We start from the raw sequence: 13,704 nt of genomic DNA on the forward strand, positions 1-13,704 counted from the left end.
TTCGGTGTCATTCCAGCATACCCAGATAAGTTGAAGGTAGTCCCCTGTTCCACAAGAAGAAACGCATTGTCGTTAAACAATTCGTTTTTGAGAGGGTTAATAATTTCAGCATCGTTCGTACTACGGACATTCGTACGGACAAATGTACTTCACGTTTAGCTGATTGTTGCAAGTTTCGCACTCCTTTCGTTGGTTCACACGCGTGACTACAGGAGTTCTTTTTGACGGGATTGGTTTTGTTACAGAAGTGTACTTTTGACTGAAATTGTGTCTTCTAAACGTACAAACCTGTCGGATGATATGGCGTTCTTGGAAGCCTTTCGCTGAAGATATGGGGTCAGCTAAAAAACGATCTCGGTAGTCACAGTGTAACTATGTGGTAGAGTCGCTGGTAGGCAGTTGGACTCACAATCCAAAAGTTGGCAGGTTGAATCCCGGGGGAGATGGAAGTTTAGGTGTAAAAAGAGGGTTTCAATTGCCCTAACAATCAAGCTTTTGGACACCTAGTTTCGAGTAGGAATCTCGTATTTATTTTTATTTAAATTTTTCGAAGGGATCCTGGAGAGTGCCTTAGGTTTGATTACGCCTAGCACTCTTCTTGTCATTAATGACAAGTATAGTGCTAGGCGTGTTAATAAATTTATAAACATTTGTTAGCCAGGACACAACCCGAGACATAAACCCTAGCATGTTGCGACTGATGTCCTCACTAAAAAATAATTTGATTCGCGTTGATCATTGATAGCATCATCTTAAATTGAATATATTTAAAGGTTCTATGAGATTAATTCAAAATCGTTTGATATGTCATGAAAATACAGAATAAATAAGATATAAAGCACAAAATCAACGTGCGTGTCGATGCGTGTTATGACCATTTCAGTTTTGCCTAACTAACCACAATTGTTCAACCTTACACAACATCATACACGCAGAAAAATAAGGCATATTGGAATCAACAAAACGTTTTGTTGATTTGAAAATCGTGATTTTTGTTGAATCAATGCTAAACGTCAAAGCAGCTTTTTCAAAACAACAAAGGACTTTTGTGGAATTGAGAAAATCAAGGTTTGTTTCAACGCAAAATCGGCGTTGATTATACTCAAGAAACATTTTGTTGATTCAAACCTCGTACAGACTGATTCTACAACACATTTTTCTGCGTGTATGTATCGTAAAATAACCACCAAAACACAATAAATCACATTTCCCCCTACCATCTCTATTTCTGGTTCCATGTTCCAGTGCACCGCCAGACCATCACCACCACCCAGCGTGCGGGGACCACCGGTGCATCTCCGGCCAGGCCGCCCTCAAAGCGTCCACCCTGCGGCGTCATTACTACCCCGAGGGGGACTGGGGCTGGGTCATCGTGCTCGTCGGCATGCTCAATATGATCCTGAACCACGGAGTGCAAATTTCGGGTCCACTTTACCTGCTGCCGGCCGGGGAGCGTTTCCGGCAGAGTGCCGTCAACAGTGCAGGTGAGTGAGGGTGAGGAAGTGACCCAATTTCCGAAATTTTAGGAACCGAGAGGGGACAAAATTGGGCCAATAAGTTGGGGAGAGTGATGTGTAATGCATTGATTTGCAAACCCCTGAAAGTAGGCTTTGAGCTTCGACGAGGACCACTTGATTATATTTCCGTAAGATTCTAAAGCCGTTGCCGGGAAATATCATGGTAATAATTCAACAGAATTGATAAAGTTTCTGAGTTCATGTGTTTATTTTTAAGGGATTATGGTGGAGTTTTGATAAAACGCTAATTTTTGATTGCACATCGAGAAAATTTCTAGAGCTGAAAAAAATACCGAAAAATAAAATCTACATTTTAAAAATGGGTTTTTAATATTTGAACAAACGGACCCCAATAGAATACCTTCGATTAAATGATGATAGTTCCATAAATTTAAGCAAAACCAATCAAAGAGATAAATTGCGACTAATGTACGAATACTTCAAACAGAACCCAAATGTCACAAGGACCGTCTCCGCCTACAATAATCTTCTTTTCCTTTTTATTGAAATCAAACGAAAGCGAAACCACAACTGCTCAAAATGAATTCATTCTTTTGCCATAATCCGGGCGCTCGTGAAAAGCCAATGAAAATGCAATACAAAACAGAATAACTTGAAAAGAGCTGCTGTTGCTGCTTGAGAAAGGGGAAGGTTTAGCACAATCATCCTCTTTTTTGTAGATTTTTCCAACAGCGATGGTATTTCCATTCTTCTTTTGCCCAATTGCCCATATCGAGAGATAGTATATAACGCTGCAGTTGTGCTATCTTGTCACATGTGATTATCATAATGTTGTATGTTTTGATTTAGAATGAAATGCTTTAAAGAGAGCTTCTGATATTTATGTTTCTCTGAAATTTAAAACAAAAATTTCATTTCAGATTCACAATTTTATCAGTTGTGGTGGTGGTTGTTGGTTTATTTGAGACAGCTTATACTTTTAAAGTCATTCCTTAAAATTCAACATGAGTCAGTCAAGAATCTCGTTAAGATAGAGTCCTTTTGATGCACGTCCTTAATGTTTTCGCCGTTGTCATCGTCGTCGTCGCCGTCGTCTGGCGACTCTATTTTTAGCAGCAGCCCCAAAGTTTTATTTATTTCGTCTCGGCCTGGAATGTGTCACTTTAGCAAGTGACTGCAACTAGTTAATCTGACTTGGATGGGTGGCTTGGTGGTGCTTGAGTTGTTATAGTTAAATGTGATTTTTGTTGCTATATTTTAGTGGAAGGGGATTACATTTTGGCAATCCGTATTAATGGGCTTTGATTTTGTCCCAGTAATAAAGTATACACAGAAAAATGTTGTGTAAATTTGGAAGATTGAATATTACCTTATTATGATGTATTTTTACCACATTTGAGACTGAAAAAGTAACATTACACCAGAAAAAGTGGTAAAATTACACACTTTCAGAGATAAAATAACACGTTTTTTCTGACATAAAAGATGTACCACTTCCCAGATGTTATATTACCATGATTTTTTGTATTGTGTAACGAAACATAAACCGCAAATAGAAATTATGTTGTCCAAGTACCGTATCAGAATGTATAAGACTTTTTATTGTGATTTTGAGGCTTTCGACCATTTTCAACAAAGGTTCGTGTCTCAGATAGTTTTTATATCTGCTGTTATTTTAAGATGTGCATTTTGTTGGAGAGCTTACAAAAACCTTTTGTATGGATCGTGGACAATCGCCATACCATAATGTGTCCACGCGGTTTATGGATGGTCCCTTTCTACAATTATTTTACAATTTGATTTAAAAATAATTAAAATAAAATATTTTTAAATCGTCCACAATTTGATTTAAAAATAATTAAACAAAAAGTTTTTAAAAAATTGTACAGCTTGATTTAAAAAATAATTGAAAACATTATTTTGCAAAAAAAACTATGTCTTAGTACTTATGTTAATTTGATTTGGTTAACCGCGGTGGATTTTCTTGAAATAATTCGAACTGTCAAAATCCACCAAAGCATCTACCGGTGGATACTTTTCTACCACAGTTTTTTGTGCGATCAATGTGGTAGATGCTTTGGTAGATTTTTGACAGATCGAATTATTTCAAGAAAATCCACCGCAGTTAACCAAATCAAATTAACAAAAGTACTCTTGTTTACTCTATGACCAATGCGTCAAATGCTGTATCAAGTAGGCGAATACCCGTTTCACCCCTGATCCGAGAAATTGTTAAAAAAATACTTACGTGGAATTTCCCGAGGATTCCGAATGTATCAAAATTGGGGCTATTATCCCATGCAATTCACAAACTTTTGACCTAAGGGAGTAAGGGTGAAGGAGGCTGTTCCAAAAAGATATTTTGGTTGAAAAAAAAAGTCATTTTTTAACAGTAATTTGCATAAGCTATGAGAAAAATCCAAACCAACCCCGGATGTTTAAAGCACATTTTGAAGTGCTTCAAAGGATCTTTCGAATGCATCTAATAGAGTTGGAATTGATGAAGTTTTACGGAAATGCTAGCAATTTTAAGATTTCTTATGTTTTTTGAACCTCAAATTTCAAAGTCCGTTTTACCCCACTTCGCTTTGTCGTGAAAGTTTCATCCAAAATCGGAGATCCTTGATACGACCTCTCGAACAAACCGATCAAAATCTACAAAATTTGTAGATTTTGATCGGTTTGTTCGAGAGGTCGTATCAGTATTTAATACTGCCTCTTACACTACCTCAGTCATTGGTGCCTTCCTCCTACAATCCAAGGTTGTTAACGATAGAATTAACCAGGCTCAATAACGATAGCTCTATCGTTGATATGCTATAAAGCATACACAATTTGAATGTATGTAACGTCATTGTAGTAGTGCGTGGCCGAATGGTTACGCTGTCCGCTTTGTAAGCGGATGATTCTGGGTTCGATTCCCATCTGCTGCAACCTTCCATCGGATGAGGAAGTAAATGTCGGTCCCGGCCTTGGTTGTTAGGCCGTTAAGTCATTCCAGGTGTAGGAGTTGTCTCCATGCCATAAGTACAAACAACACACCAAACCAACCCTACTCCGGTGGAATCGCTGGCGGCGGTTGGACTCGCAATCCAAAGGTCGTCAGTTCAAACACTGGGGTGGAAGGTTCCTTGGAGTAAAAAGAGGTTTGGGTGCTCTCCTCATTCAAGCCTTCGGACTCCTAGGTTCGAGCAGAAACTTGCAATAGAGACCACAAAAGACCCGGGGGTCGTTAATGTGGATGGTTTGATTTTTTTTTGAACGTCATAGTACTATTGTTAATTTGATTGCGGTTAACCGCGGTGGATTTTCTTGAAATAATTCGAATTGTCAAAAATCCACCAAAGCATCTACCACATTGATCTCACAAAAAACTGTGGTAGAAAAGTATCCACCGAATTATTTCAAGAAAATCCACCGCGGTTAACCAAATCAAATTAACAAAAGTACTCATGATTCGAAATCCGGACACTTGATATGCTATAGCATATCATTTTTGTTATAGCTGACAAAAAATCATGTAATACGTTGGAAATGAAGAAATATTATCAGGATGTAGTATTAACAGTCAGTTTTAAGCGGATGCATGCAAAATATGTCTTTTCTAACAATTTTTAATCAGAATTTGAAAATTAAAATGACTTGTTGTGCTTCGAATCCCGGACACTGATAAAAGCTGATTCGAAATCCGGACACTCGTTTTTGCTAATGAATCGCATTAATTTGGACAAATTTGTTAGTGAATGGCATTCTTTAGGTCTCAAATAAGCTGTTAACATCAAAACAATCGATATTTTATATAAAAAATTGCTTGAATTTAAGAAAATCAAAACCATACATTTCTGCTTTGCCTTCCCGGTGCTTTTGACGCCTATGAAATCTGTCACGTGAAATGTTTCGCATTTTTGGTAATCTTATAATTTTATTTTATTGTTTTGACAGCGTTCAAACAAACTTTAAATGAAAGTTGATGTTAGAATTTATAAAATAACCCATTTTTGACATTTATAATGCGAACTTATATAAAAATAATTGATAAAATAAGATGAGGTGTCCGGGTTTCGAAGCTATAATGAATTGGAAAAGCATACAAAATATCGCTTCGTGTAATACCCGTACTGCAAATTATGCAAAATTTTAGTATTTTCAAAAAATGCGGTATTTTATGAAAATTTAAGTATTTTCAAAAATACTTTAAGGTTTTTTACTGACTTTCTGAATTCAGGGTCCAAAAATAGTTAATTTAAATGAAACAATAATCACGATATATAAAATGCTTATACAAACAATACAAAGAAAACCATTTTTGGGTTGAAACATTCTTAATCAAGATTTGAATGTTTTTCTAAAACAAACATGGTTGCCAAATGGCCGATCGGGAAAGATGCCTTTCAGAGCCTTAATAGAGTGAAAGAAACATACTAAATTATTTAATCCAATGATTACTGATGATGCTGTAGCCGAAAGGATCTCCAAAACTCTACAATAGTTTATAAGTTAAAACAAAATTTATTATGCTTGTGTGTGTGTGTGTGGTCCAATCCAATACCCGCTAACCGGTAGCGAAATTATGTGAAAGTATAATTTGTATCAGACTTTGTATATTCCGAATGCTGATACAACTTATCTCAGTCCCGGGTATTAGGTGGTGATAGCCCTCGCGCTGCTTCCAACGACCCATTTCAGAATGGCAGAGTCCTAGCGGCCCAATTTCGAGGTCGTTGGGCATTGTCCGGCCCCGCCTTAACATAGCACCAGACGGATCCTTGATCTATCTTAAGACTCCCAATCCCTTCAGGCAAATCAGGGATCAGAGCGTATTTAATATGAGAAGAATACAACATGGCTACCAACTGTACGGATTTATTCCGTACCGTACGGATTTTCGACCCTCTTAGCGGATTTTTAACAGGCTGGAAAAAAGGCGAAGTCCAACTTTAAACAGCTGTATCTCGGCTTCCTGTGGACGGATTTTCAAAATTCAAGAAGCAAAAGATGCGGACAGATCTCTAGATTATTTTTCCTTTTGAAAAGTCAAAAACAGATACACTTAGTTATTCCCAAAACCAACTAGGCAACTTTTTTTCAGCCCTCTATTTTCTGGTTTGTTTGTTGGATCGAATGTTGAATGTTCATCTATTTAAAATTTTATCATAATGCAAGTAACAGTTTAATTATGATATCCAATACCATTTTTGGGCATATCTGGAACCTGGAATATCCCCAATTACAGAGCATTTTCAAGAATTTTATTCGAGTGGCAATATGGGTATCAAAATTCAGCATTTTCAATATAAAGTTAATTATTCTGGTTTGAAAACGCAGTAGGCCAGGCCTGCCCAACGTCCGGCCCGCGGGCCGGATCCGGCCCGTGAAGCCATTTCATCCGGCCCGCGACGGCTTTTCAAAAATGTTCTATGACCGGCCCTGTTCATGGACTGTTCATGAAATATTCAATAAATAAACTGAGTGTTTAAATTAAAAAATAAGCATGAGATTAAATATTCACGCAAGCAAAAATTTAACGAGAAAAATTTTGGTTTTTTATTTGTTTTTTTTTTTTTGCTATAAAATGTTACTAATTCAACGTATTATTTGGATTTTGCCTTTGTATTTTCAAAGATTTTTGTTTCAAAATCTAACATTCTTTATGTTTGAATATAATTCTTATCATTTCTATATTGATGACTTCAGAATTCATCAATTAACTGAAAAATGGCTTAAAAAAATAAAATTATCCATTTCGTGAGAATGTGAAATAAAACTGAAGTTTTTCTTTTTTTAGGAACTTGATTAAAATTGAGTTTAAAATTCAAATATCGTTTTTTCAGAACATATTTTCAGTGATAAACTCGTGTTTGAAAAAAAAAGCTTTCTAAAAGCAAATTATTAAGACCGAAGAAAAAATAGCTGCAAATATTTTTAAAATATTGAAATGTTAAAATGAGTCAATAAATCTGGGAGCATAAAATATATGACACGTTCTTCAGTATATTTTTCATAAACTTCGATAGTTTAAAGAAGTTCAATGAACTAAACATGAAAACTACTCAATATATATTTTTCTACACGTTTTAAAATTTGTTTGTTTAAAATCTTTTAAAATGTTTTATAAAATATATTTCAATAAAGGTGAACAACAACGCAAAAACTTTTTTTTTTGTTTCATTACGCTTGGATCCAAATTATTTGGATCCAAATTTCGTTTAGATAGTTTTTGTCAAGCCTCATTGATTTCTTTTATACATGGTTGTGTTGGCAATCAAGCTTTCAAAAAAAACTTGCAACGACTAGTTACATTTGAATGTTTTAGCATTTTTTTTTACTAATTTTTAAATAATTATATCAAGGTATTGAATAGCAATCTACAAAACCAATAACAATAAATGAAAAAAAAAAAACTAAATGAAAATAAAAGAAATGAACACATTTTTCAATGTTTTGATTCTTATTTTCAACACTAGTTTTTTCATTTGATTACATGAAAAGAACCTATAAGAATAATTTTATGAAAAAAATGTTTACTTTTTCAATTTTTTATCAAACATTGGTTCCGGCCCGTCACTGCTTCAGAAAAATCAGATCTGGCCCGCAGGGCCAAAAGGTTGGGCACCCCTGCAGTAGGCTAAAGATAGGTCAATGATTAATATAAGTATTCATATTTCCCCTAATTAACTTTAGAAAATGTGAGATAAAACATATGGAAAATTGTTCACTTTTCTACAAAAGTTGTGTTGCCATGAAGTAACCATGAACGTCAAGGAACGTTGAAACCTGATGATTTAATTCGCTCTAGTTAACAGAACCGCGTCAGGTGCCAATTTGGAGCCATCTTTAGTCCACTGAACCACCCAAAAAGCAATAATAAGCAACATGAGATGGTGAGACATAGAAAAAGTTGTCGTCCATTTTACGACCCGCACGAGCTGTTGCCTCCTGGCAATGAGACGAATGCGTACTGGAAACATATAAAAGTTATTTATGCTGGCTTATATTGACCAAAGGATACTTTCTCTTTTATTTCTAAGGGGAGGGAGAGCGAGGGAGGTGGGGACTAGAACGAGAACTGACCTGCTCATAAATCAAGTTATGTGACGTTTTGAATGTGCGTCACCCGAGTGACGCATTCGTGTGCGTTGATCATCAGTCATTTCGGATGTCTACAAAATATAGCAGGTTATTGCATTTTTGTGCCTGATTTATTACTTCAAAGCTTAAAGTAACTAAAATAATACATAATTGCGCCCTTAAACTATGACTGTGTGCCACGACTTTGCAAACGTGGCGCTCAAAATACATAGGTTTGAATTGTAAAATTTGTTCGAATTAAAATTATTACAAAATTACAGCGGCACCCTAGACTCGACAATAATAAATATCTTCCACTCTTGCGCTCAACATAACCTCGCGGAAGAAAACTTCTAAAATTCAATTTTAAAAACTCTGCGCTCCTGAAACTAAATCTATATTTCACACACGAAGCAATACTTGACTGGTTGAAAATTTAGTACAAATGGTAATATTCGAAAGGAATGCTGATGGTAAACTTAGTTTTATCACGAAAAGAAATTTAAAATTCTATTCAATTTGTTCTTAGCTTTGACCGATTTTGTTACCATTAATTTTACTTAGCTAGTGTGTGTGTGGTATTTCTAGTAACACATGGTTGTTTTGTTTGTATAAGTTTTATAGTGGTGGTAGTGGCGGCGGAGTTTGTGCTTATTACTGTTGTGTGCAGTAGCAATTTTGCGTGTAAAACCGGTAAGTACAGATTTCAAGCAATTTTTCTGGGAGGGTGCGCCTTTGGGGGAGCATTGCTTCTTTTTTCTTAAATTTGTGACAGTGGATTATGCGCTCATCTTTAGATTTAGTACTGTTTCTGCTTGTTTTTTAACAATTATATGACTAGAACAAAACATTTAAAGACTGTTTTCACTGTGTGTACTGTTGTTTTTGCTTGCTGGTTGAAGTGTTTAGTGTGTGATATTAATTTTCTCCGTGTATTTAGTTCTTCTGGTGTGCTTTAGACTTGTTCTAACATGGTACGACTATTTTTTCCTTCTTCTATTGGTTAAGTCGCTACTGGGTTTTTGGATTGCTCTATTTTGCTTGCGGTTTTTTTCAGCGTGTATTAAAATTATTCCCAATCAATGAACAGTTCCCTCTTGTTCGATGTAAACTGCTGTGAACAATTTAATTGCAGCGGTTTAATCGCGTGAACCAAAACCAGTTTCCAACAACATCCAAGTGAGCGCTGTCTTCTAATGCACTCTTTGATGTTTACCTCGTTTGCATAGCATTTTATGGTAAAGCCTCGCGGAATCGTCGCGCTCGTGCTGAATCAAGGCTTGCTGCTGCTGCGACGGTGCGAGAGAGGGAATCGATCTTATCGCGATAAACAGAACAGATTAAACGGTTCTGGTGACTCAATTTATGACACTTAATCGGCGATTAAGGGACGGCGTTGTTTTGCGATGGAAATTTATCGGGCTCGGGTGTGAACGTGAGAGTTTGCACGCGGTCTGAACGGTCGATCACGATTTGTGGAAAGTTTATGGATTGATTGTTTTTCAATTGATTGTTATGTGAAAATATGTTTAATAAGTTAGGAAGTCCAAGTTTCTTGTTTAGTGCATCATGAGAAAAGTGATTTTTACATTTGAAAACATGTTCAAAGTAAACCGAACCTTTTTTCAACAACATTATATTACAGTCCAGACTCGATTGTCCAGAGGCCTTGGAAAAAATTCACTTCGGATAATCGAATATTTCGGATGAACGAATCACATTTTTTTGATGTTTTTTTTTCATTGTCGAGCTTAACTACTCTAAATTGGTTTAGAATGTTCAAATCCAAGATGGCGACCAAAGTGGCGGTAATAACATATTGAAAACAATAGTTTTGTAATTTTATAGGCAATCAACTATTCAATTTTTATTTAAATAGGGTCGCAGAACTCGAATTTGATGTTAAAAGTATGAAAATAAAAAAAACACGAAGCATTTTTTTGTGTTTAATTCGATAATCCGAAGATTCGATGTAAAAGATTAAAAAAAAATGATCCGCTCTACAGCATTGCCTTGGCGTTCTCGATTGCGAGATTCCTACTCGAAACTATGTGTCCGAAGGCTTGATTGTTGAGGCAATTGCAAACCTCTTTTTACACCTAAGATTCCATCCACCCTGGGATTCGAACTGACGACCTTTGGATTGTTAGTCCAACTGCCAACCAGCGACTCCACCGAGACAGGACCCAGGGAGACGACTCCTACACCTGAGCAATTCTCTACGAAATCGGTCTTTTTTCTTCAATTTTAATTTTTGTATTTTTTAATCCGACTGAAACTTTTTTGGTGCCTTCGGTATGCCCAAAGAAGCCATTTTGCATCATTAGTTTGTCCATATAATTTTCCATACAAATTTGGCAGCTGTCCATACAAAAATGATGTATGAAAATTCAAAAATCTGTATCTTTTGAAGGAATTTTTTGATCGATTTGGTGTCTTCGGCAAAGTTGTAGGTATGGATACGGACTACACTGGGAAAAAATAATACACGGTAAAAAAAATTTGGTGAATTTTGGTCGTAAAAAATTTTCAACTTCATTTTTCGATGTAAAATCAAATTTGCAATAAAAAAGTACTTGAGTGAAATTTTGATAAAGTGCCCCGTTTTCAAGTTATAGCCATATTTAAGTGACTTTTTTGAAAATAGTCGCAGTTTTTCATTTTTTAAAATTAGTGCACATGTTTGCCCAATTTTGAAAAAAATATTTTTGAAAAGCTGAGAAAATTCTCTATATTTTGCTTATTTGGACTTTGTTGATACGACCTTTAGTTGCTGAGATATTGCAATGCAAAGGTTTAAAAACAGGAAAATTGATGTTTTCTAAGTTTCACCCAAACAACCCACCATTTTTTATCGTCAATATCTCAGCAAATAATGGTCCGATTTTCAATGTTAATATATGAAACATTTGTTTTTCCGATCTTTTCGAAAAAAATATTTTCGGAATTTTCAAATTAAGACTAACATTTTACAAGGGCGTAATATTGAATGTTTGGCCTTTTTGAAATGTTAGTGTTATTTTTTTCAAAACTTGGCAAACATGTGCACTAATTTAAAAAAATGAAAAACTGCGACTATTTTCAAAAAAGTCACTTAAATATGGCTTTAACTTGAAAACGGTGCACTTTATCAAAATTTCACTAATGTACTTTTTTATTGCAAATTTGATTTTACATCGAAAAATGAAGTTGAAAAATTTTTACGACCAAAATTTCGATTTTCTGAAAAAATCAGTATTGATTAAAAAATTCATAACTCGGTCAATGATTTTTTGCACAACCTGGAAATTTCTGAAAAGTTGGCATTTTATGTCCTCTAAAACATATCAAAAAATAAAAAATATAAAAATAGTGTTTTTTTGTAAATCAAGTTTTAGTGACAAAAAGTTCAATAAAAAAATCACCAAATTTTTTTTACCGTGTATTATTTTTTTCCAGTGTAGTCCGTATCCATACCTACAACTTTGCCGAAGACACCAAATCGATCAAAAAATTCCTTCAAAAGATACAGATTTTTGAATTTTCATACATCATTTTTGTATGGACAGCTGCCAAATTTGTATGGAGAATTATATGGATAAACTAATGATGCAAAATGGCTTCTTTGGGCATACCGAAGGCACCAAAAAAGTTTCAGTCGGATTAAAAAATACAAAAAAAAATCGAATGACCGAAATCCTAGAGAACTGCTCACCTGTACTGAGCTAACGACCTAACCTCTAGGATAGACCGGAGCTAACACTTAATTCCCCATCCCACGGAAGGCGTGGTCAGACAAATCTCGTATCGAAAAATGCCACCGGGACCATCCCAAGCCGACTTGGTGAGAGGCAACCACGCCTAACCCTACCGGATAATTGAATCTCTACTTTCAACGTTGTCTCTTTTTGGGTCGTTTAGCCCCAAAAAGGTTACCTTATTGCAAAAATATCTATTAACAATTTAAGAAATATTTTAGGTAAATAATTATTTTATTTATTGATTTTTTTCTTGCTCTCTCTTTTTGTGAGATGGAACAAACAGCTGTCATATCTTAAAAAAAAACATTTTGATTTTAAACCTTCTGTTGACTAAATGCCAGACTAAGTTATGGCAAATGTCGGTCTGATAACTTGTCGCCATAATGAAACTATGGGATTTATTTATGGGGTAGTAGGTTCAGGGCACTAACACAAATAAAAAAGTTTTTTAATCCACCATTAAGGTGGTTGGTGCCTTCCTCGCATGTATAAATTAATTTAATTTAATTTCTAAGGCCGACTCATTCAAAACCAGATCGCAGCTCTGAAAAGGACCTGATAAAAATAATTTTATGAATAAAAAAATTTACCTGTTATAGACTTTTCAAAAAAAAAAATGCAGACTTTCATTTGAAGCAATGTGGCAACCGCATCTTGCGAGCATCTCGCGCTCAACCAAAAAGACCCGGTCTTTTGAGGTTATGCAAAAAATCACCCCTTTGTATCTACTAAAATCTGTTTCATAGCATAACTTCTCAAATACTTCACTAAACTAAATAGTTTTCAATAGAGTCTAGACCCCACAACGGACCAAATAAGGATAATCCGGCCAAAATCAGTTCAGCTAGTTCTGAGATAATCGCGTGGAAAAAAAATTATGTTTACACACATCCCCAAAAACATTTGCTCAGAATTCGATTCTGATTCGATAAGTACACGTGAAGATATATCTAGGAGGTGTATTGAGGAAGTTCAATTTTCGAGTGATTTTATTGCCTTTCCTCAGTAAAGTGAGGAAGGTTAAACGGTGTGGAAAACAAACCACCATCCCACTTTGGGTGAGTTATTTTTTTCGTTAGTAAGCCAGTCAGTCAAATTCCATTTTTATGTAGTTCAAAAGTTAACCAATAATTCCAATAAATTAAAAGCAAATGCTACCACAAACGCTAGTTCGGAGCTCGATTCGCAACACTAACCCAATAACTCATCGCTGCGCTTTAATTCCCTCTCTCGCCCGCCGCTGCTTTTTTTAACCATCGCGAAATCGGTTAGGTGTGGGTTGTATAAATGCATTTTTTGTAAGGTTGTTTCAGTTTCAGTTCATGCGTGTTCCACGATTTCCTCACCTATTTTTTTTTCTTTCGTTTCGTTTTCTTCACAACAGTTGTACGATTAAAATCTTGAAAAAGTAGAAAATA

At 35.4% G+C, this 13,704-nt stretch overlaps 1 protein-coding gene across 2 annotated transcripts in view; it reads left to right on the forward strand.

Moving 5' to 3' along the window:
* The window catches only part of LOC6051834, a 113,178-nt gene extending 111,376 nt beyond the window's left edge, over positions 1 to 1,802 (forward strand). For both annotated transcript variants that reach the window (XM_038249184.1, XM_038249183.1), the window contains exon 4: positions 1,246 to 1,802. In XM_038249184.1, coding sequence (XP_038105112.1) covers positions 1,246 to 1,492 — 247 coding nt within the window. In that variant the 3' untranslated portion in view covers positions 1,493 to 1,802. The remainder of the gene's footprint in view (positions 1 to 1,245) is intronic.
* The last annotated feature ends 11,902 nt before the right edge of the window (positions 1,803 to 13,704 follow it).

Source organism: Culex quinquefasciatus, chromosome 1 (assembly GCF_015732765.1).
Source record: "Culex quinquefasciatus strain JHB chromosome 1, VPISU_Cqui_1.0_pri_paternal, whole genome shotgun sequence".
Lineage (NCBI taxonomy): Eukaryota > Metazoa > Arthropoda > Insecta > Diptera > Culicidae > Culex > Culex quinquefasciatus.